At 38.2% G+C, this 23,502-nt stretch overlaps 2 protein-coding genes and 10 non-coding genes across 27 annotated transcripts in view; 9 read left to right on the top strand and 3 right to left on the bottom strand.

Annotated features, from left to right (window-relative positions):
• The first annotated feature begins 31 nt into the window (after window positions 1-31).
• TAF1D (TATA-box binding protein associated factor, RNA polymerase I subunit D) lies at window positions 32-11,646 on the top strand. 7 transcript variants are annotated; one of them, XR_012094411.1, is made up of 14 exons: window positions 32-248; window positions 2,189-2,282; window positions 3,055-3,445; window positions 4,288-4,463; window positions 4,754-4,811; window positions 5,210-5,373; window positions 6,824-6,859; window positions 8,073-8,120; window positions 8,345-8,379; window positions 9,198-9,245; window positions 9,787-9,833; window positions 10,367-10,433; window positions 10,888-10,923; window positions 11,152-11,646. XR_012094411.1 is itself a non-coding variant. In XM_073020296.1 (7 exons), the coding sequence occupies exons 3-7, from the start codon at window positions 2,215-2,217 to the stop codon at window positions 5,351-5,353; spliced, it is 837 nt and encodes a 278-aa protein (XP_072876397.1). In that variant the 5' UTR covers window positions 32-248; window positions 979-1,054; window positions 2,189-2,214; the 3' UTR covers window positions 5,354-5,442. The 7 variants fall into 7 exon arrangements, 1 of the variants encoding a protein (XP_072876397.1); XR_012094409.1 differs by having other exon boundaries at window positions 8,051-8,120; XR_012094408.1 differs by lacking the exon at window positions 6,824-6,859.
• On the top strand, window positions 6,279-6,405 carry LOC119626644 (small nucleolar RNA SNORA40). Its single transcript, XR_005242803.1, has one exon. It is a non-coding gene; the product is annotated as a small nucleolar RNA SNORA40 (small nucleolar RNA).
• LOC119626641 (small nucleolar RNA SNORA18) lies at window positions 7,873-8,004 on the top strand. Its single transcript, XR_005242800.1, has one exon. It is a non-coding gene; the product is annotated as a small nucleolar RNA SNORA18 (small nucleolar RNA).
• Window positions 8,169-8,240, top strand: LOC119626647 (small nucleolar RNA SNORD5). Its single transcript, XR_005242805.1, has one exon. It is a non-coding gene; the product is annotated as a small nucleolar RNA SNORD5 (small nucleolar RNA).
• LOC119626636 (small nucleolar RNA SNORA8) lies at window positions 8,990-9,128 on the top strand. Its single transcript, XR_005242795.1, has one exon. It is a non-coding gene; the product is annotated as a small nucleolar RNA SNORA8 (small nucleolar RNA).
• On the top strand, window positions 9,358-9,493 carry LOC119626638 (small nucleolar RNA SNORA1). The gene has a single exon (XR_005242797.1). It is a non-coding gene; the product is annotated as a small nucleolar RNA SNORA1 (small nucleolar RNA).
• LOC119626635 (small nucleolar RNA Z40) lies at window positions 10,012-10,084 on the top strand. Its single transcript, XR_005242794.1, has one exon. It is a non-coding gene; the product is annotated as a small nucleolar RNA Z40 (small nucleolar RNA).
• Window positions 10,484-10,604, top strand: LOC119626640 (small nucleolar RNA SNORA32). The gene has a single exon (XR_005242799.1). It is a non-coding gene; the product is annotated as a small nucleolar RNA SNORA32 (small nucleolar RNA).
• Window positions 10,954-11,086, top strand: LOC119626637 (small nucleolar RNA SNORA25). Its single transcript, XR_005242796.1, has one exon. It is a non-coding gene; the product is annotated as a small nucleolar RNA SNORA25 (small nucleolar RNA).
• The window catches only part of CEP295 (centrosomal protein 295), a 70,864-nt gene continuing 58,598 nt past the window's right edge, over window positions 11,237-23,502 (bottom strand). For 5 of the 10 annotated variants that reach the window (XM_038005326.2, XM_038005332.2, XM_038005327.2 and 2 more), the window contains 10 exons: window positions 20,138-20,238; window positions 19,495-19,591; window positions 18,244-18,489; window positions 17,188-17,327; window positions 15,734-15,911; window positions 13,972-14,633; window positions 12,795-12,935; window positions 11,835-12,183; window positions 11,648-11,747; window positions 11,237-11,559 (listed from right to left, as the gene is read on the bottom strand). In XM_038005326.2, coding sequence (XP_037861254.2) covers window positions 11,337-11,559; window positions 11,648-11,747; window positions 11,835-12,183; window positions 12,795-12,935; window positions 13,972-14,633; window positions 15,734-15,911; window positions 17,188-17,327; window positions 18,244-18,489; window positions 19,495-19,591; window positions 20,138-20,238 — 2,237 coding nt within the window. In that variant the 3' untranslated portion in view covers window positions 11,237-11,336. The remainder of the gene's footprint in view (window positions 11,560-11,647; window positions 11,748-11,834; window positions 12,184-12,794; window positions 12,936-13,971; window positions 14,634-15,733; window positions 15,912-17,187; window positions 17,328-18,243; window positions 18,490-19,494; window positions 19,592-20,137; window positions 20,239-23,502) is intronic. The other 5 variants (XM_038005333.2, XM_038005336.2, XM_038005331.2 and 2 more) reach the window with 4 other exon arrangements.
• Window positions 19,679-19,748, bottom strand: LOC119626642 (small nucleolar RNA U2-30). Its single transcript, XR_005242801.1, has one exon. It is a non-coding gene; the product is annotated as a small nucleolar RNA U2-30 (small nucleolar RNA).
• On the bottom strand, window positions 19,928-20,007 carry LOC119626643 (small nucleolar RNA U2-19). The gene has a single exon (XR_005242802.1). It is a non-coding gene; the product is annotated as a small nucleolar RNA U2-19 (small nucleolar RNA).

The raw sequence follows: 23,502 nt of genomic DNA, 5'->3' as shown, positions 1-23,502 counted from the left end.
TTCCCGGGAGCTAAATTGTATCGCGAGATTTCTACCTGACTATTACTTGGGCCGCGGGGATATCCCACCCTTTTCTTCCGCGCGGTTGGAGGACATCGGCTAGTTTTCTGGAGTTGGAGAACTGAAATCGGGAGGGTGGTGTGTGCAAATCTCCAGGACTCACGCACCAGGCCAGTCGCAGGGTTTGGCCCGAGGCCTGGGTTACGGGCAGCAAGTGCGTGGTTGGGGCCGGTGTGAGGCGGTTTTAGGTAGGTTGCCAAGAGGGCAAGGCCGTCTGGGCTTGTTGGGCAGGGGAGGCATTGCATATCTGGGGTTTCGGCCCCTGCGTTGTTCCGGAGGATCGAGCCTCGGAAGTCGGGCCGAGAGAGTGAAGGGATCACGGTTGCAGGCCACTCCGCGCCACGCGGCTGGTATGAGGCCCACAAACGTGGTTGTAGTGTGGGCGGGCTTCATTATATTTTGAGATGGAGGTGTTAAAACGTGTTGCAGACAAGTTTAACCTTTTTACGTAATTTAAATGATTTAACCTTCATATGTGAGGTACCCATTGATAGCGCCGGTTTCCTGGAGGTTAGGCGCTGCCCGGAGAGACGCGCTGGCGGTCACAGAATTAGCTCCGGGTAAAGCGCCGCTTTCTGCCCACGTGGCCTCTAAGAATTGCAGAATTCCAGCGGAGGCATCGACACCCAAGTAGGAGTGTCTTCTAAACACTAAGAAAAAAGTGATTCTTGAGCTAGCTTTATTTTGATAATCCCTACTTTAAAAAAAATTAACCACAGGTATACCATTAATGCATGGGGCCAAATTTTTGTTGAATTCCGTTTTTGAGCATTCGATATATAATGACTTCGTAGAATCTTGTACTTAAGAAAGCTAATAAGACGTACTACCAGAAAATTACCACAGGGGTCCATTGGGCATTTAACAAATCTGAGCTTTTGGTAACCTTATCGTTTTATATTTTACATATTTTGCTAGTTCATCCTAGGATGTATATGCAATGACTCATGTTAGGTCCCAAGAAGCTACAGAATGAGACAAGAGATTGACTAAGGCAAGTACAATAGTGAAATAAGTAGTTATCTTTAATTTTTGTTGCCATGCCTATTTTTTTTTTTCCTTAGACAGGGTCTTGTTCTGTCTTCCAGGCTGGGGTGCAGTGGTGCAATCTCTGCTCAAGCGATCCTCCCGAGTGGCTGGGAGCACAGGCACGGGTCACCACACCTAGCCAGTATCTTAAGAATTTTTTTGTAGAGACAAGGGTCTCCTTGTGTGCTGAGGCTCACTACATACAACTTCCACCTCCCAGGCTCAGGTATTCCACCTACCTCAGCCTCCTGACCACAGGCGCGCGCCATTAGCCCGGCTAATTTTTGTATTTTTTGTAGAGACGGAGTTTCACCACGTTGCCCAGGTTGGTCTTGAGCTCTTCGGCTCAAGCGATCCGCCCGCCTCGACCTCCCAAAGTGCTGTGTTACACAGGTCTGAGCCACCCAGATCAACCTGTTTTTGTTTTTTCTTTTAGCTCACAAGAAGGAATCTTTTTCTTCTTTTTTTGGCATGTTGTATACTCTCTACCATGGGGATGAAAACACAAAGAATTATGATAGTTTATTGAAAAAGGTTGAGAATTCAGAACTTGTCAGTTTCCACCAATAATGGCAAAGATACAGTATGACAAAGTTCAGTTACTTAAATGAATCTAGGAATGAAGAATCTAGGAATTATAATGGAGAGGTGATCAGGAGTCTAAAATGGTCTGTTGATTGAAGATCCTTTTCCTGGTTTATATAGGGCACATTTTGCCTTAGGAATTCCCTCTTTGATCTTGGAAAATGGTTTTTAATTTTACATTAATACTGTATTGGTAATTGCACGTTAGTAAGTGGCTAATGATAAAACTGTATTTTCTACTTATATTGAAAGATGCTTTTTTTGGAAGTGACAGTACTTTTTTGGAATCTTGTTCCATTGAATACATTTAGAGGGTAAAAACTGAAAGAACCTGTGAATAGAATTTCTGGATTTCTTTTTAAAGAAATTGATCTGAAATGGATAAGAAGCTTAACCCCGGCAAATGATTTTGCCTAAAATCAGTGGCATAGTCTGACCATGTTGAATACTATAGTAGATACTGTGTCAATATTTAGGGAAGCTTTGTCACATTTACTAAATTTCATAATTTCAGAAAACTGTTATAAAACAAAGCAACTGATGGATAAATCAGGAATAGATTCTCCTGACCATGTGACATCTGATGCTATGGAACTTGCAAATCAAAGGTAAGTGGGTTTTTACTGGAGAACTGAGTGGATTCAATCATATTTATTGTATCTGAATTATGAGAAATTATTGTATATAATGAGTGACAGTAAAGATGATTTTCAGGAATTGGGAAAGAAGGAAAACCAGATTTCACTGACCTTCCAAGTTTATCTAGTTAATGTAGATTGATAATAGCATTGCAAATACTTTAAATTCAAAATGTGAATATATTATAATGGGACACATACTTCAAGAAAAAAATGTATTCTTTGGGTCATATTAGCATCTCTTCCAGACTACCTCTTCCTGTTTCTGTCTGGTAGGCTGTGTTTGTTCTACTCACTCTTAGCAGTGAACCGAACCATACAGCCTTTGTGGAGCTCATACGTTATCTTGAAAGATACATAGTTTTTTCTAAGCTGAGCACAGTGGTGCATGCCATTAGTCCTAGCTAGCTACTTGGGAGGCTGAGTCAGGAGCATCCCTGGAGTTCCAGGAGTTTGAGGTTGCAGTGAGCTGTGATTGCACCACTGTACTCCAGTCTGGGTAACAGCAAGACGATGTCTACAAAACTCTTTTTAATAAGAGCTGTAGCTTTATGAGCTATTTAAGTAGGATGGTCAGCAGAAAGGCAGCTGGTTCTGAGCCCATCCTTTAAAAAATTTTTAATTCTGCATATGTTTTCCTGAGTTGGTCTTGGAAGAAATGTACATTTGGGACTGGGTATTACTGGTAATAAGCATTCAGTAAGAAAGGAAGAGGAAATTAATTTTTTTCTCATTTTTCTAGTGATAACTCTTCTGATAGCAGCTTATTTAAAACTCAGTGTATCCCTTACTCACCTAAACGGGGGAAAAGAAACCCCATTGGAAAATTTGTTCGTACACCTGAAAGTGTTCACGCAAGTGATTCATCAAGTGACTCATCTTTTGAACCAATACCATTGACTATAAAAGCTATTTTTGAAAGATTCAAGAACAGGAAAAAGAAGTACAAAAAAAAGAAAAAGAAGAGGTACCAGCCGACAGGAAGACCAAGGGGAAGACCAGAAGGAAGGAGAAATCCTATATCCTCACTAATAGATAAGAAGAAACAATTTAGAAGCAAAGGATCTGGCTTCCCATTTTTAGAATCAGAGAATGAAAAAAACCCACCTTGGAGAAAAATTTTAACGTTTGAGGTGAGTCAGCATTTTATATATATGGCTACACATAACTCAGATGCCCAAAATGATTTGTTGGCCAGTTTAGAATTGTCTCAGATATGCTGGGAACACACTGTCCGCAATTTCGATACTCTTCTATACTGACTTCCCCCTAAAGTCCACCCCATCCTTTAACTGAAACTTGACTTGTATCTCTTCAATTACTACACTTTGGCCAGATTTAAAAGATAGTGCTCCAAGGCTCTTTGTATAAAATGCTTTGATCTCATCCCATCTCAGGTCTTAAACACAACCCTAAAACTCAGTAGGGATAATAAAAGCTCACATGAAATTATTTTTGCAGTAACCTAAACCAAAACCACACATGCCTTATGTTCAGTGGATACATTCTTAAGGCCTAGGTGTTTCTAAGCCAATCATCTGAAAAATACCCTAATACTTAGGAGTAGACCTTTTTAAATATTTGAGAGTTGTATGTTGAATGAATGCAGTTTCAGGTTCTTGCCAGAACCTGAAATTTTATCTGGGAGGATTAATACATGTTAATCTCTTCAGTTAATCTCTTAAGGTGATTATAGTAAACATTAGAAATCTTATTCCTGTTTTTACATTTTAAAATGCCTTTAGTAAGTCCCAGGCATGACAAGATATGTAGTACTTCACTTTTCCTTGGTACCAGCTTAGGTAAGTTTATAATTGTAATGTGAATTTTAATAAACAGCATTTGATATATCCACAAGTGGGGAGTAGTTAAGATAGCAAATTCAGAGTCTTTGGTAAGGGGGGTGTTGAACATTGGCACTTGCTGGGTTGTGAAAGAAAAATCTTGACATACGTACGGTGTTTTTAATATATAGCAAGCTGTTGCAAGAGGATTTTTTAACTACATTGAAAAACTGAAGTATGAACACCACCTGAAAGAATCATTGAAACAAATGGATGTTGGTGAAGATTTAGAAAATGAAGATTTTGATAGTCGTAGATACAAATTTTTGGATGATGATGGATCCATTTCTCCTATTGAGGAGTCAGCGTAAGTGGAATCATATGAAATAGGTTATAAATTAAATTTTATGTTAATTGCTTCATATTTTGCCTTTAATATAGTTATACTTAAATAATGAACAAAGAGTATGACACTTGGGATTATTACAGTTGAGCCGAGCTTAGCACACAATACATCTAGAATTCTCTAGAACACAGCATTCTCAAATTTTGTTTGCTTGACTAGTATTGCAGTTTCAGTTTTCAGAGGGGAATATACAGCTAATGAGGTCATAGAAGATTCTGTCATCTCAATGATGATAAATTTTAATGTTACAGAGCAGAGGATGAGGATGCAAAACATCTTGAAGATAATGAATGTGATATCAAATTGGCAGTAAGTGACTTGTTTTTTTTCTGTTCCATTTTGGGAAGGCAGGAGTTGGTTGGTACAGAAGGAATTGTATTTAGTTTTTCTCTTACACTTCATTTAACTTTTGAAAAGCTCAGTAAGTTTACTGCAGGAAATGCAAGAAGGAAAATACTGATTTTTTAGAGACTTGATAAAGAACATGGGGTTTCCAGTACTATTTTTAACAAATAGCATTCTGATACATAATATTGCTAGTTAGGATATCAAATGAAAAAATAAGCAGATGTTAATTTGGATTTTTAACATCTACATGTAGTCTCTAGGTTATCTGAAGTAATCCAGGGCACTCAGCTATATGTAATTACTAAGCCATTTGAGTTATTGCTTAATCCATGATTTTTTTGTTTGTTTGTTTTATGCAGGGGGATAGTTTCATAGTAAGTTCTGAATTCCCTGTAAGACTGAGTGTATACTTAGAAGAAGAGGATAGTACTGAAGAAGCTGCTTTGTCTAAAAAGAGAGCTACAAAAGCCAAAAATACTGGACAGAGAGCCCTGAAAATGTGACAGGATCATGAATGTCAAAGGTGAAGCATATAGAAAAAACAACTTCATAGAAATGAATAAAGATAATAAATGTGGATATATATATACCAGTCTGGTGGTGAAGAAATGCTGAAACCCAGAACTTTATAACAAAAAAAATTTCAACCCTGTGAAGAAGTTTGTGAAAGAAACTTGTGTAGTAGTAATAATTAGAAAAAAACCCATTAAAACACCAGAGAAAATACATAGAAAAATTTGAAAAATTGTCAGTTGACTTCTGAATAAGAGCTTACAGGTGTCCTGTGAGTATTAAAACAGTGAAGTGTAGTGATTTTAATTTTGAAAAGAAAATCTTAGACAAAATAACTTGACACCCAACCATCTTGAAGAGGGTATTTGAAATGCTCTTATTCCAGCTTTGTTCAGACATGACAAAAGTGACCTGTCAGATGTTTAGTATTGTAATAACCTCATTTCCCTTCCCAAATTTAGAGTATCTTTAATACTTTTTTTCTTTTTTTTTAAAGACAGTTCTTGATCTGTCACCCAGGCTGTAGTGCAGTGGTGCAGTCTTGGCTTACTGCAGCCTCCATCTCCCAGGTTCAAGCAATTCTGCCACAGCCTCCCGAGTAGCTGGGATTATAGGCGTTAGCCACCACACCCAGCTAATGTTTGTATTTTTAGTAGAGACAGGGTTTCACCATGGTCTTGAACTCCCGACTTCAGGCGATCTGCCTGCCTTGGCCTCCCAAAGTGCTGGGATTACAGACGTGAGCCACGGCACCTGGCCTAATATTACTTTGAACTACCATTTTCACTTTAGTAGTTCAAGAAAAGGCATACACATTTATTTAACATGTACACACGGGGAGAACCACAGTGATTACCCCAATGTTCATTATTTTGATCACCACAATAAAGCTGACTATGTAGTGCATTTTAGGACTGCACTTAACGTATGTTTTTGTTTAATGTGGACAAAGACTTATGGATAGGTGCAAAAAATAAATCCTCTTTTGCAACCCAGAACTCATTGTTCAGTATGAGTTTTGATACATATAAGAAGGGATATTATGATACCTGAGACAGTTATAAAGGTTGGTTCCAGGCCAGGTGCAATGGCTCAAGTCTGCGGTCCCCAAATTGAGGTGGGAGTATTGCTTGAAACCAGGAGTTCAAGACCAGCCTGGGCATCTCCACAAAAATTGAAAAATTAGCTGGGTATTGGGGCATGAGCCTGTAGTTGGAGCTACTCAGAAAGGGGAGGTTGAGGCAAAAGGATTGAGCCCAAGAATTGGAGGCTGCACTGAACTTTGATGGCATCACTACTCCAGCCTGGGTAACAAAGACAGACCCTGTCTCTTAAGAAAAAAAGGTTGATTCTAGGACTGTAGAATAGATAAACAGCATGGGATATGAGGGAAATCCTCAGCAGTATTTTACATTCCAATTTCATGTTGACGATATATATGATGGCTTTTTGTTTTAAAGGCTTTTATCTTGAGAACATGATGTCTGGAGTTAAAGGTATGTCTCAATTTGAGTTGTCACATATTTATGTGTAGGAAACAGTATGTTATCAGAGCAAGCAAGTTTCATTTTATTCAGAGACATTTCTACCATACTTTTAATTCCCAATTATATTGATTTCTGAAAAGAAGAATCCTAGATTCTTCTTAGTGATGTCAGATTCATTTTAGTTGCAAGCATTAGAGGGTTCTGAATTTGTTTGTAGCAATAATCAGAACTTTGGAATTCCTACTTGAAGCCTACAACATTATTTTGTATTAATGCACAATCTAAAGTGAGGTAGAGGATTTTATGGTTTAATGCAAGATATAGTATAATAAAAGATTACATAGGTCATAAGAATTCATAAATTTGAATGATGCAGAGTTTGATTAAAAGTTATATAATGCCAAAGTCATAACTTACAGGCACATTATTTTCCTGTATTTTATAATGGATGACAACTAATTTTGAGCCAATAATTAAAATTTGCTGAAATCTTTGAATTGGGAAAACAACATTCTCTATTTGCAGTATTGAAGTTCATAACAACAGTTATGCTTTAAACTTAAATCTTAAGTTTAAATCCTTTTCCTTTGGCTCATCTACAGGAGCCACTTGATGGTATTTATTTTTATTTTTCATTCCTCTGGCTCCTAAGCACAATGTGATTGTGAAATTACTGTTTTTGTGATTAAGGTGGTAGGAAGTTTTTACAGTTTGCAATATTGTAAGAGCATATTGCAGTTTCTGCTCATAATTTTTTCCTATGGAGTGTTAGACTTTGTTATTTATATATATAAATACTAGCTGGGCACAGTGGTGCGTGTGGTCCCCAGCTACTCTGGAGGCTAAGGCAGGATAATCCCTTGAGCCCAGCGGTTCGAGGCTACAATGAGATGTGATCCTGCCACATCTCACTGTAGCCTCAAACCCTTGGGCTCAAGCGATTCAGCAAGAATCACACGATTTTCAAAAGACACGGCAGATCCTGTGTCTTTAAAAAAAAAATCAAAACCTTGTAAATAGTGGTTGAGGTCTATCCCGATGGGGCTTTTCCTGTAGCCTGCACGTCGTTGGAAACGCCTCATAGAGTAACTCTGTGGTTTTACTTTACTCACAGGACTATTGTTAGATCTGTGGGAAGGAACTACAAGACAGTTGCTAAAAGTTTGAAAAAGACAGTTACTAAACGTTATGAAAAACCAGATAATCTACTTTTTTACCTTAGGTATTGGCATATACCACACATCTGTACCATTCTTGAGTGATTGCTTAGGTAAGTTTTAATTGGTGACAGTATAATCTTTTGGGAAATATGATTACAGTTCAGATGATGAATTTAACTGTTCAACTGCTGAATGATAAGGGCATGAACTAAAACTTAATTCTGACAGAGCTGGATGTGGCTATATAAAACTGGATCTTAAATTTATACTTGGGTATTAGTTTTAATAACTGGAAATATATCCTTTCTAAATCTTTAATTGGTACTTTCTATAGGAATGAATGTGATTTGAACTCATTCATGTTGAGAGGTAAGTAAAATATTTAACTTTTAATAATCAAGGACTCAAAAGATGAAAAATAGAAATTAAGTACACCATCCCAGTATTTCAGGTATAACACAGAATTAGTAAGATACTGGCAAAAATGTTACTATATATTTGTATAGAGAAGGAAAATGAAGACTGCATGTCTAGACCTACCAAATGCAATTACCTGTGTTTTTTGCATCGTTATTGAACTGGCAGTTACACATACTTCATCCTAAAGTCACGTAAACCTGTATGGATATGTTGAATCAATAGGGATATGAATTACATTAAAAGAGGTTTGTGTAACTGGCAGTTTGAGCAACCATGAGCTTGACATTTGTAGTCTGCTTGATCTGTTAAGTTACATGTATACATTCCATCTGTAAGTTATATAGAGATTGGGCAAAGGTTAGGAAAAGACTAGAGTTGTAGCTTAAAATACAGTTAATGTAGCTTATTACAGTGACAATTAGGAAAAAAGGTCAAATTATTGTACTTGTTAAAGGAACTTGAATTTGAGAGGTTTGTGAAAGCATTTCTCAGTAGAAACATTGCACATTTGGGAATACGAGTATGAATATGAATATGAATGTAACAGTTCAGTCATAATTGCACTGCATGGTATCTGCACTCAGCAGTTTACTCCTGCTAGGGTGTTCAAAGGTCAGTGCTATAGAAATTCAGTATCTGGCATCGTTGGTTTTCTTGGCTTTGTGCTTGTTAAACCTGGTATTTCTATTGATACAGTATTTGTATAGGTTTCTCAGTGTTCAGTTTGATATACTCTAAAATAGTAAGCAATGCTTTTCTTTTTCCAGGGTGTCAAATTGAGAACCAGGCAGATCCCCACCACCTACAATCAAAAGGTAAGATTCTCTGTTAATATTGATTCTGCTTGTTTCCCTCTATTGGTAGCACTGCCAGCATAACAAGGACTTCGTACAAATACACTACTAAGCTTTAAAGAAACTTCTACAATGCCTCATTCTAGATGAGAATGGGCACTGTTGATCATCATGGTGTCCAAAAATAGTTAATGTGGCTAAATTGAGACAGGTTATGCTTCCATCACAGTATGCATATTGCAGTGGTGACAATGAGACCTGTAACATTTTGCCATGCTTATGAGTAAAATATGTGGGAGAAAAATGTTGACTTTTCAATATTAGAAACAATAAGTTTCTATTGTTTCTGTTATTATTTCGATATTATTTCGGTATGTTTCTGTGTTATTCTATATGTTATTTCTAAGTTTCTATGTTGTTATTTAGGTAATAAGGAATTTTCAGCTCTTAATAGGACCACTTTATTTTGTATGCTATCTATTGACTGAAACATTGTAATGTACATGACTGTGTCTTGGATCAGGTGTCAAAATATTTGTACTTTGTACAATTCAACTTCTAGGACCCTAAAGTAAATTGGTTGAAGAAATTAGATCCCAAAGATTCTTGGTAAGTTAATTCATTACTTAAAAGGCCATGCAGGTTATTTTGTTGAATACTAGCTTTTCTCAAAGTGTTATTTTAGGTTATGTTTATTTATCTAGTAATGCTATTGCAACACTTGTCACCACTTAGGAGTAAAAAAAGACTAGACTTACATTATTACGTGTTTAAACTTGATTATTAACGATGTTATGATGATGGGCGAAATGTTCAACTGCTCTGAATGGGCTGAATGAAAATGGCCTTTCTGAACATCCATTTACATTAAATATTCCATTGCATTTCAGAAGATTATAAAAGCTTGAAGGTAAAAGTTAACCAGAAACATGATCATAGAGCAAATTCGGATGTGAATGGGCATGGGATCATTGTTTTTAAAAAATACCTCTTGGTTTAAATAGCTATTTTAAGCATGGAATTTTCAATACCTTAGTTGGGGTGCCAGGTTTTAGGATAATTTGGAACCTAAGCAACCTCATTCTGATAGATAGATTTCTGTACTTACTAAATATAAATTTGAAATTCACATTTTTCCATAGGTGAATTTTGAAGTCTTCATCCGTATACCCATATTAAAAGGAGATGACAGAAGCCAAAGTAATGATGGCAAGTAATGGTTTTTATCTTAACCATAAGTTATTTGCTCGAGGGTATAATGGTCATTACCAAGGCTTTTAGAATGCAGTTTCTCATTTGCTGTGGACATGACCATAAAAAAATTTCCCAGTAGGTTTTCTGTCTGCTACTTTGCTAGCAATCAGCTTATTGGGAACAGTTGATTAACTGTAATAGAAATGCAATACAAATACAATGTGAACCACATGTGATTTTTCTTTTTTTTCTAATAACTTTCATCCGTAATCAATGAGATTTTAAAATTCTGCTAGATCTCTTGAATCATGCAAATGTGCTTTGCCTTTGTATTGTAACCCTTGTGGGATGCTAATAACCAAGGAGTTTGTAGTAGAGTGAACTCAGGCTGGTTCTAGGACTCATTCATGTTCACTCACTGTACAATCATCTCTGGAAATGTAAAATTTACTTTTATATTGTTATGTAGGGCTGACAGGACAGCTGGATCAGTTTCATTAAAAAGGTATGTATGCATTAGAAAAGACATTTGTATAGGTCATTTCAAAGAGGGCTCATGAGGCTGTGAAACCCAGAGCTCTTAACGCTGTGACCAAAGATGGAAGTTCTCTATAGGATGCCATAGCACTCCTATGTTTGGTGCTATGTTTTCCTGAGGAGATATAAAACTTAATAATCCACAATTGTTGCCATGTGAGAGTTTTAAAGGTTAATCAGAATTTCTCTTCTTCAGGGCAAACTTGAAGATCTTTTGACTCCAGCTTTTTAGGGGATCTAAAGTGACCTTGATGGGCAGTGGAAGAAATCACAACATGGAATTCCTTGAATAAAAATTTATTGACTTTAAATAATTTTGTCTAATGCTACATATACACAATTTAAAAAAAAAAAAAACCTCTTTACACTGTTTCTAGAAAGTCAGCATGTATTTCTGGCTCGAAGTTTCTCTAGTGTTTTCTGTGGAAGGAATAAAAATTTAGTAGTTTCAGTTGTGTACTTCAGGCTTGAAAAATTAAGTCCTTCCCCCTCAGTTACACTCACCTTATGGAATTCTTTTGCCCTTGCTCTGTTTTGGGCATAGGCCTCTTGTTTTGCTTTTTCTTCCTTTTGTTGTTTCACTTCAGCTAGTTGATTGTATAACCTGTAAAGAACTTACATAGAATTAGAGACAAACATTGCAAAAAGTGAATCACTAAAAAGAAATAAAATAAAAATAAAATCAACCTTACCTTAGACCCCTTTGGTGCCTTAGAACCTGTGCAGTCTTTCTGTCTTCAGGAAAAGATGCTCTGAGTTTATTCACGCCCTTTAGACGACTCACAGATGAACCTGAGGAAAGAAAAATGAAATCAAGTTGTAATCAGAAGGCTTTAAACATTTCAGGGAGTTGTTGAAGATTTTAAAAATTCAACATACTTATAGATGGTTTCTCTTTAACTGTTTTGATTTGAGAATTTTCAGAGAGACGAATTTTATTCCTTATTTCTTTCTCCCTCTGGTGGGATCTCTCCATAAATGATTTTTTTCTCTTTATAAATGCTTCTTGTAAGCTCCCTGGTATGGGTGTATACCTTTGAGGGGTGTCTGTTGGGGGGAAAAGAAATTTATGACAGAAATAGGCAAAGTATCTACTTTCCATTAGAAGTGTGGAGACCATTCGAGGCTTACCAGTAGATGCTGTCCTTGGTTTTTCTATGGAAAGTTCTGATACAGCTGGATAATCTGAGGCTTCTGTTTCTGATACAAGAGGCAGAAACTCACTCACCTAATGGCAAGAAAGTTGCACGTTTTATTCAACTTTTTAAATGCGCCCCCCCCGCCTTTTTTTTTTTTAAGAAGGGGTCTTGCTCTGTTGTCAGATTAGAATGCAGCGGTATGATCACAGCTCACTGAACCCTCAATCTTAGCTGGGTCTACAGAGACCCGCCACCATGCCTCATTTTTTAAGGGATTGGGTTTTGCCTTGTTGCTCAGGCTGGTTTTGAACTTCTGGGCTCAGGCTCTACTGCCCTCACACCTCTAGGCCTCTGTTTAGATAGCTTTATTCTTACTGCCTCCCTACTACTGTAGTAAAATTACCAGTTGTTCTGAAGTCATTTTTCAATATCTTGGAATAAGTTTATGTAAAACTTCCAACTTGGCTCTGTAGTTCTGCCAGAGTCTCGGAGACAGCCATAAATTGGAGTGGGGATTAAAAGAAAATGCAGTGGTTGACAGAATAGTGAAAAAGTTTAAGAGAAAAGTTGGTGGGGGTGTCAGGTTAGTTAAATCCATAGCATAATTCACTCCAATGAGTACCTTCTGATAAGCTGTAAGAGACAATCAACTGGTTTGCTCATAATGGGATAAAATAGAAGGAATGCTTATTAAATTTACCCGAAAGCTGTTTTTTGCTTCATTCTCACTCTTTTCTTCTAGGGTTAAATTTGCAAAATCCGTTTCAGCAATACTGATATCACTGGTGCTTACTAAAGTTAGTTCTGGTTCTTCCATTATACCATGGCCAGTTTCTGTTTCCTGTGAACCACAATTAAAAGGAAAACTATGTCAAAATAGCCTTACAACAAATAATTTTGTATATAATGCATTTTTTGCAAGTGTATATAAATGTGAAAATGGAAGAAAAGCAGTAATTGGCAAAGAGCAACAGATCAGATTTCCTTAGGCTTCTGTAACTCCAGCATTCAGTTGTAGAAATATTGGAGTCAACTTTGGGGGAAGAGATGAAATAGTGTGACAGTGGACTGAAAGTATCTACCACAATGATTACAAACCTAAATGCTTGTAGTGTTGGGCAAAAAATACAAATGCAGGTTGGCTGGGGCTGTGCAGAACTGTATCCTGTCTAAAGGGAGCAGGGGTTGACTGGGCTGCTGCCAAATGTGGGCCACTGACAGCCAACAGATTATAAGTGTTTCAAAGGAAGTATCTAAACACTGAACAAGAACAAAAGCTGCCAAATAAAACTAAACATGGTTTAGCTGTAATTCTTATTTTCAATCTGTTGTGCTTATTTGTGGAAGGATAAACTGCACATACTGCTAGATGAAAACCAGTCACCAGCTGACTGGTGTTGAAAGCAAGCAGATTATAAGTTGCTTAGTATGAGGAGCAGGGTTTCAATACTTATTCCAATAATGGATTACATTGCAATGAGGCTCAACACTGAAAGTGCTGAAGCACAGGCAGAACCACCATTTTTCAGGGAAGTTGGAGAAAGGATATCTGAATTGGAAGAAAAAGGATCTTTTGTAAAATACAATCAGAAGACAGCTTTCAAATTTTTAAGTTTCTTCATTATGCTGGATATTTCCAGTGATCACAAGGAATATTAACAAGTAGTTTTGCTTGTATTTTGTTTCAGGTTTTTCCTGCCAGGCATTGTGGTGTATCCAAGCTACTTGGGAAGTTGAGGCAGGAGGATCCCTTGATCCTAGGAGTTTGAGTTCAGCCTGGGTAACACAGTGAGATCTTCATCTCTAATATTAAAAGAAAAATATTTTTTCCCAAAAAGGAACTTAAATGTTATTTATACAACACTGATTTCACTTACCCAGACTGGTATAGAGCTCTGTAATGAAAATGATCCAGAACTTGCAAAAAGCTCTGATTGACCTAGTTGAGATAGTTTTTTGGTGATTTTTGGAATGTCTGTTTCAGCTAGATTCTCAAAACATTTTTCATTTTGAGTAGTTAAGGAATATGGTGCCTGAATTGAAGTCCCCATCTCCACTGTTCTTACACATAATCGAGAGTCAATTTCCTCTATCTGTGGATTTATGTCTAAAACCCTACAGGTTTCATTTTTATTATCTTCAGTGAGTCCTTGACTTTGTAAAATTGTAACAACCCCTCTTTTTGATAGTTCTTCAAAGCCCATCCTTTCCTTTCTGCTTTCTAGTTGGTGTTTTATTGAGCACTCACTAGAGTTAGAACCACATGGAGTGCTATGCTGTACATTTAACTGATCAAATACATTAGCTTCATCAGATGAACTGTAGACTGAACTTAAGTTTCCTACAGAAAGCTGGAAATGAACACTTTTTTTCTTGGTTTGTAGTATTTCAGTATGTTCTTCAGAGGAATAGTTCTGATTTTTCATGCCTTGGGAAGAATCCCTTGCTTCAATGCTAAAAATACTTGGTAGATCAGCATGCTGGCTCTCCTCCTGTGAAGAATATTCTGGCAGAAGCTGTTCAAAACATTGTTCAGATCCTGCATTAAGAAATTTAAAAACCAGTTAATCATTGTTACATGTTGTAAAACTTGGATACTGACAGTCTAATAGTTTGTCATCCAATTGCAGTTTTAGGCATACAAGTTGATCTGTATAAACATAAATACAAAGATAAGGATGGTCACAGTGATTTCTCAAACTACAGCTCACACCAAGTTTTTTTTTCTATTAATATTTAATAAGGGCAATATGGCTATAAACTGAAGATGTTTTTCCTTTGTAAGAAGTGAATATGATTTTAATAATAGAAAAGAGAATAAAGCATCCATGTGTCTTTATGTGTATATATAATTTGTACATCCTTGTGTATCTTAATTATGTATGTATGTATATATAATTGTACAAAAAGCTCAAGAAGAATACTTGTTTTCTATGTTGTCAAGCTGGTCTTGACCTCCTGGGCTCCAGGGATCCTCCTGCCTCAGCCTCCTAAAGTGCTAGGATTACAGTCGTGAGCCACTATACTTGGCCTAAGAATACTTAAACTGGCTGGGTGTGGTGGCTCACGCCTGTAATCCCAGCACTTTGGGAGGCCAAGATGGTGGATCATCTGAGGTCAGGAGTTCAAGACCAGCCTGACCAACATAGTGAAACCCTGTCTCTACTAAAAACAGAAAATTAGCTGAGTGTGGTGGCACATGCCTGTAATCCCAGCTACTTAGGAGGCTGAGGCAGGAGAATCGCTTGAACCCCGGAGGCAGAGGTTGCGGTAAGCCGAGATCGTGCCATTGCACTCCAGTCTGGGTAACAAGAGTGAAACTCAGTCTCAAAAACAAAACAAAACAAAACAAAAAACCAAAAAAAAAAAAAAAAAAAGTAAACTGTTAACTATCATATAATGATTGAGGTAAGGAAATTGAGGAACAAGAGGCAACACTTTTCCTTTTATTTGATAATGTTCAGTATTGTTTAAAAAAAATGCATGTATTACCTCTGTAATTTAAATATTTTTTTAACACCCAGGATAGGGGTGAGAACAGGGGTGAAGACAAACCAAGAGGTGCTAGGCTTAATTTCTAAGGAAATGGATGTAAAAAATCATGAAAAAATTAACTTTTTCTGACTTAGTCGTACATACCCCCAGTATTTTCTGTAGCAAAACTGTGTGCTCCAACATGAGCCAAGTTAGTGTCAGGTTGCTGATTCGGGCTTGTGTTGAGAGAAGAATGCATGCTGGTCCTCCTCAGCGCTGTGAAATAAACTGTACTTTTGGATGATCCAGTAGCACAGTGGCTTTCAGATGAAGAATCTGATCTCTGGCAGGAAACAAAAGAGAAAGGCTGAAATACTGATTAGGTATTACCAATTGAATCAATAATCACTGTGTTCCTTTGGTATTACTCTTCCTTAATTACCATTTTACTATGACAGTAATGATTTGCTTTTTCAAATCCGGTTCTTTTCAATCAATATGAAAGAGACTTTAAAATGTCAGGCTATCAGGAAGTGGAAGCAGAAAGACTCAGGTTTAAATCTCAGCTCTTTTGACTGTGCAGGAAGATACTTTAAATTTTGCAAAATTGTATTTACCTTACTGTTTAAATATGTTCCACAATTAAAAGTTGTTATCAAGCCTTTTATGGCATCATACTCCCTAGGTGGAGATAGGTGGATAGGACAAACAAAATTCTAATGCAGCTGTTTTTTTTTTTTTTGGAGATGGGGTCTCACTATGTTGTCTAGGCTGGAGTGCAGTGGCATGATCTCAGCTCACTGCAACCTCTGCTTCCCAGGTTCAAGTGGTTCTCAGTTTCCCAAGTAGCTGGGACTACAGGCATGCCACCACACCCAGCTGATTTTTGTGTTTTTTTTAGCAGAGACGGGGTTTCACCATGTTGGCCAGGCTGATCTCAAACTCCTGTCCTCAAGCAATCCACCCGCCTCAGACTCCCAAAGTGCTGAGATTATAGGTGTGAGCCAACCACACCTGGCCCAATGCAGCTGTTTTCAAACTTGGTTCCACATTAGAATCACTTGGGGAGCTTAAAAAATAATAACAATAATTAATACTATCCGAGCACTCCCAGAGACTCTGCTTTAATTGGTCTAGGGTGTAGTCTGGGCAAGAGGATTTATTTATTTATTTATTTTTTATTTAAGTTTTCCATGTGATTCTTTTTTTCTGTTTGTTTCTTTTTTTAAAGACAGGGTCTGGCTCTGTCACCCAGACTGGAGTGTAGTGGCACAATCTCAGCTCACTGCAGCCTCTGTCTCCTGGGCTCAAGCGGTCCTCCCACCTCAGCCTCCCGAGTAACTGGGACTCCAGGTGCCCACCACCAGGACTGGCTAATTTTTGTACTTTTAGTAGAGACAGGGTTTTGCCATGTTGGCCAGGCTGGTCTCAAACTCTTGGCCTCAAGTGATCTGCCTGCCTTGGGCTCTTAAAGTGCTGGGATTACAGGCATGAGCCACTGTGCCCGGCTTTCCAGGTGATTCTAGGTTAAGGTTTAGAAGAACTCTCGTTCCAGTAGGAGAAATGGCTTAAAACTATTTTTAGATATTCACTGCAATGGGACATCTGCTTTAATATACCTGGTAAAAGTCTCTGTTGTCTGGAGAAATCCCAGAGGATGATGATGATAAGTCAAAATCTGGATGTGGTTCTAAGGGTTTAAACAGCTGATGATGCAAATTAGGAAAAATGTGTTCCAATTCTGGAAAGTCAAGGTCAACTGTTGGAATTTTTGAGGGAAAAAAACCATAAATTTATTTTTAAGGTAAACACTAGAAAAGGAATATTAAGAACATATTCATAAAAGCTTATTTTCAGGTAACTCCAGTGTAACAAAAACTTCAGTTTTCCCCCCATAATCAGCAGATGCTTTAAAGTTAAGTCCTATCATGATTATTTCAAAGGTCCAAAAATATGGATCCTCTCAGTGACCAAAACTTTTTAAGTTTCATGTTCAGAGAAATTTAATTTTACTTTTTTTTTTTTTTTTTTTTAAATAGAGATGGGGTCTCAGTGTTGCCCAGGCTGGTCTTGAAATCCTGGGCTCAAGCAATCCTCCTGCCTCAGCCTCCCAAAATGCTAGGATTACAAGTATGAACAAACTTTTGACAAATACAAATTTCTATTTCTACAGCCTTATGAGGCCAATTAGGATCAACAGGACATATGTAACCATTGCTTCAGTATAAGCTTAAAAAAGGAAAAAGGCTCACTGTATTCAGTGTTACTATGGGCCAGACATTCTGCTTTATGTGCACTATCTCATTTAATCTCTAATATTCCTCTTTTATAAAAGATGAAAAAGTAACTTGCCCTTGGTTTTACAGCTAGGAAATGGTCAGGCTATGACTCAAATCCACAACTGTCTGATTTCTGAGCTCCTGCTCTTATTTATCAGTAATACTGTCTCAGCCGTAATAGTTAACTCTGCAATGGTAAAGGAAGATTTGCTAATTAATCTCCTGTACACGTGCCTCAGTGAGTCTAACTGGTTCCAGATCCCCTTTCTCACTAAATGCCTTCAATATTTTCTGTGGTATAACGGTGTTGTAGCAGGCCATAAGAACTTGAAGCTCAATCAATCACTGCATAAAATTAAAAATGACGAAAGGTGAAAACTTAAAAAATAATTTTACCCCGCAAATCTGTTTTTTCAGGTATCAAATTTGCTTCATTAATGTACTTGTCTATCATTTGCCGAAAGTGTGTGTGACCACATGTAGTTTCATCCACGGCAGGCAACGGAGATTTATGAACGTCTGAAGAGTTCCGCCACTGATAAATATCTTGTGTTGAAGGAACTATGGAACTTATGTTTGTTTCCTGTTCTTTACTGGCAGTAGATTCTTGCTTGCTATCATCCATGTGCTCTGAAAATGACTCTGAAAATTGAGTTTAATGAAAATATGTAAATAGGTCAGGCGTGGTGGCTCATGCCTGTAATACAAGCACTTTGGGAGGCCGAGGCGGGTGGATCACGAGGTCAAGAGATGGAGACCATCTCGCCAACATGGTGAAACCCCGTCTCCACTAAAAATACAAAAATCAGCTGGGCATGGTGGTGCACACCTGTAGTCCCAGCTACTCTGGAGGCTGAGGCAGGAGAGCCGAGATCACGCCATTGCACTCCAGCCTGGCGACAGAGCAAGACTCCATTTCAAAAAAAGAAAAAAAAAAAAATGTAATTGACAGCGACACTATATTCCTTTTAATGTAATATTCCTTATACACATACTGTACTGGGTACTTCCTTACAGACATATTTTAGTGGAGAGGCATGGTGATACATGTTGTTAAGAGATCAGTACAACCATGAAATTTGCTCAGATAGGTTTCCACTGAATGGAAAAATATATTAGCAACTGCTTCTCAAAAGTGTTGTTGGGGATCCACAGAGCATCCCTGTTACTTCCAGTAATGTTTAGAATACCATACGCTCCAATCTTTTGCTGGGTGTGAATATTTTATTTTATTTTTTGAGACAGGGTTTCAGTATGTTGCTGAGGCTGGAGTGCCGTGGCGTGATTATGGCTCATTGCAGCCTTGACCTCCCAGGCTCAAGCGATCACCTTACCTCAGCCTCCTGAGTAGCTGGGACTACAGGCACATACCACCACACCTGGCTAACTTTTGTATTTTTTGTAGAGATGGGGTTCTACCATGTTACCCAGGATGGTCTCAAACTTCTGGGCTCAAGTGATCCTCCCACCTCAAGGTGCTAGGATTACAGGCATGAGCCACCACGCCCAGCCATACTTTACTTTTGAGATTTAGAGGAACAGTTCCCCAAGGTGTATCACGAAAACCAATGCTTCCTTCCATCACTGTACTGCAACTCAACTGGTGCTGGTCTTTCAACTTATTTATAAACATTTTGACCTTATTACCTGGATCTGTAAGGCTCAAATCTGTGTTTTCATAACTTAAAAGGCTTCCAGTGGAAACGGTTACTGAAGATAATGGCTCATGAGAAAGTGTTTTAGCCTAGAAATTAAGGGGAATATCAGATCACAATGTAGCAAGTAGTATGTAGGAAAACCCCAAATCACCAACCCCAGCAGTTGTCATTTCTGAGCTCAGGTCAAGTGTAGAAACCTTCATAGTTACAAAGATCAGTAGTAAAACCTTTTCATCATTGCCCAGAAATGATTAGGCTTTCATAGACATACATACGCACCCCCCCACCCTCAATCTCATTCATTCCTACAGCTGTTATCTTTATAAACACATGTGCATGCACACACACACACACACACCCCCACCCACACACACACCCCCAACATATGCCCTTATTGTTTTACATTGTTTTATAGTTTTGCTTCTCAGAACTGTAGAGATCATGCATCAGGTAGACTGGAAAGCCTTCTGATGCTCAGATTTGGCTAGTTTCATCATTGATCCACTTCAGTAAAAGCAGATCTCAGATAATATGGACTTTAATGTTATAATATGGCTTCTGTAAACTAAACAGAAGACAATATCAAAGCCAAACAGCTCTAAAAATCGAGTGAACATTAAGACATTACTAACCTTATCATCTGGCTTTACAGTTGGACCCAAATATGTATGTTCTTCCTCCACAGCATAACTTAACACTGCATGATTTTCAACAACAGATTCCTTCACCTTAACTGAAAAACGGATTTTGGAGTTCAACATGGGAGAAAAATATAGTTGGGATAGGACAAATCAAATTCTTAGCACCACAGGACACCATTCCCTGCTTTTCTACAATCTACTTTCTCATTTTGCTTCTTAAAGTTGTGTTTTCTTAGATCAAAGAAAAAATTCACCTTATTTGTTAAAAACATTTCACTAGTCAGTTTTTCCTGGAAAACTGTGGCTATTGTTATTTTATGAATAAAATGCTTTAAGAAATTTGAATATTAGGTCTACAAGCTAGAAAAGAACCAGTGTGATGAGAAATGCTTTTGCCACTATTTTAAGTGGAAAAGCAAGAATATTAAATCATAAACACAGTATCGTCCTAAAGATGAGAAAACATGCATATAAAAGAGACAATAAAGAAAACACCGGCCGGGCGCGGTGGCTCAAGCCTGTAATCCCAGCACTTTGGGAGGCCGAGACGGGTGGATCACAAGGTCAGGAGATCGAGACCATCCTGGCTAGCATGGTGAAACCCCGTCTCTACTAAAAAAATACAAAAAACTAGCCGGGCGCCGTGGCGGGCGCCTGTAGTCCCAGCTACTCGGGAGGCTGAGGCAGGAGAATGGCGTGAACCCGGGAGGCGGAGCTTGCAGTGAGCTGAGATCCGGCCACAGCACTCCAACCTGGGCGACAGAGCGAGACTCCGTCTCAAAAAAAAAAAAAAAAAAAAAAGAAAACACCAGGGCCAGGCACAGTGGCTTACACCTGTAATCCCAGCACTTTGGGAGGCTGAGGTGGGCGGATCACTTGAGCTCAAGAGTTCGAGACCAGCCTAGGCAACATGGTGAAACCTCATCTCTACAAAAATTACAAAAGTTAGCCCGGCGTGATGGCAGGCACCTGTAGTCCCAGCTACTCAGGAGACTGAGGTGAAAGGGTGGCTTGCTTGAGCCTGGGAGGCAGAGGTTGTAATGAACCGAGAATGTGCCATTGCACTCCAGCCTCTGCAACAGAGCCAAACTCTGTCTCAAAAAAACACATCAAAATGTAGCCAGTGATTGTTTATGAATGGTAGCACAAGGAGTAATTTTTACTTGTACTGTACCTTTTAGTGCCTTCTATTATTTTATTTCATTATTTTAGAGACAGAGTCTTGTTATGTTTCCCAGGCTGGTCTTGAACTCCCAGCCTGAAGTGATCCTCCTGCCTTAGCCTCCTGTGTAGCTGGGATTATAGGCATCAGCCATAACGCCCAGCTTTTTTTTTTTTTACAGCTTTCTAAATTCACAATGAACATATATTACTTTTATGATGAATTATTCCTACTTATATTTGATATATTAAAACATTAAAATTATACTTTCTGTCTCATATTAACAACTCATGTATTATGAGCTTATTTTCCTTCTTATTCCAAGTGACCAACTGACACTTGTGAGAAAGCTCACCAAGACATATTGTAGTCTGTGGCTCTGAAAAATACAATTAAAACTGCTTCACTGAATATAAACAAAATTCTGCCTCATAATCTCAATGATATTAGAAGGTATGCACATTAGAGGCATATTTCTTAAATGTTTAAGAATTATTAATCATTCATTTTATTTTTTTAAAGACTAATCAAGTGCAGTAGTGAAAAGAGGGAAAAGAATATAACAAAGAGTTCGATCTGTGACTGTAAATAATCAATTGAGATAACTCATTACATTCGGACCAGGAGAATTATTTTTCAAATGTAGACCTAGTAAACAAACAGAGATAGGCATGGTGGCTCACCCCTGTAGTCCCAGCAACTCAGGAGGTTGAGGTGGGAGGATCGCTTAAGGTCAGTAGTTTCAGACCAGTCTGTACAACCTAGGAAGACCTCATCTCTACAAAAAAATAAAAAATTAGCTGGGCATGGTGGCATGCTCCTGTAATCCTAGCTATCTCGGAGGCTGAGGCAGGTGGATGGTTTGAGCTCAGGATTTTGGATTTTGAATGAGCTATGACACCACTGCACTCCAGCCTGGGCAACAGTGTGAACAACTGTGCCTTAAAACAAAACAAAAAAACCAGGAAAAAATAATAAAATAATAAAATAAAAATTAAAAAAACCTCACACACACATGTACACATCTATCTGTGACTACAGATATTTTTCATAAAATAATATATATTATGGTTAATGAAGCAGAAACAAAGCTAATAGCAAATCTTTGCCTTTTTTTTTTTTTTTGAGACAGAGTCTCACTCTGTCACCCAGGCTACAATGCAGAGGCAAAATCTTGGCTCACTGCAACCTCTGCCTCCCAGGTTCAAGAGATTCTTCTGCCTCAGCCTCCCGAGTAGCTGGGACTAGGTGCGCGCCAGCACGCCTGGCTAATTTTTGTATTTTTAGTAGAGATGGGGTTTCACCATATTGGCCAGGCTGGTCTTGAACTCCTTCCTTGTGATCTGCCCACCTCGGCCTCCCAAAGTGCTGGGATTACAGGTGTGAGCCACCGCGCCTGGCTGATTATTTGTCTTTAAAGACAATATATTGTTTGGATGACAGGGTCTTGCTCTGTCGCCCAGGTTGGCTGGTGAAATTTTATAGTGAGTTTTTATTTTTTCTTCTATTCGTAAGCAGCTCATTTTAAAAGCTAACTGGGAAATGAGAAGCTAATCTGGGTTGTTCAATTCAATAATAATAATTACAATTATTTACTGTTATCTGTAATATACCTAGAAGACTCCCTCAGTGGAGGGATGAATAAGACAGCATTTGTGTAGTAGTAAGAAGTGAAAAATAAAAGTGAGAGAAAGGAGCAAGATCAGAGTCACTGAAGATGTTCAAAGATTCAGTGGATAGGTCCCTGAAAGCTGAAGAGAAATAACTGTCATATTTGGGATGTGGTTCACTGGTAACAGTTTCTAAAAAGGGAAAGTGACATAATGAAAGTAGCACCTTACTGTTATCTTTTCATGCCATGCAGGAAAGCACTATTTCCTGTTTTCCTACAAAGGCAGACAGTACAAAGCTTGCAGTTAGTGGCTCCATCTTAAAATATCTATTAAATCAAGGTGTGGGGTGGAAACAATGGAATAGTAGTAACAAGACAGACCTTTCTAAAATGGAAACAATCTGGGCTAGGCGTGGTGGCTCACGCCTATGATCCCAACACTTTGGGACGCCAAGGTGAGAGGACTGCTCAAGCCTAGGAGGAGTTCAAGACCAGTCTGGACAACACAGTGAGACCCTGTCTCTACAAAAAATTAAAAAATTAGCCGTTGGGGTGGTGCATGCCTGTAGTCCTAGCTACTCG

This window comes from Chlorocebus sabaeus, chromosome 1, assembly GCF_047675955.1.
Source record: "Chlorocebus sabaeus isolate Y175 chromosome 1, mChlSab1.0.hap1, whole genome shotgun sequence".
NCBI lineage: Eukaryota > Metazoa > Chordata > Mammalia > Primates > Cercopithecidae > Chlorocebus > Chlorocebus sabaeus.
Note: the sequence above shows the minus strand (reverse complement) of the source record. Positions and strands in the feature narration are given on the sequence as shown.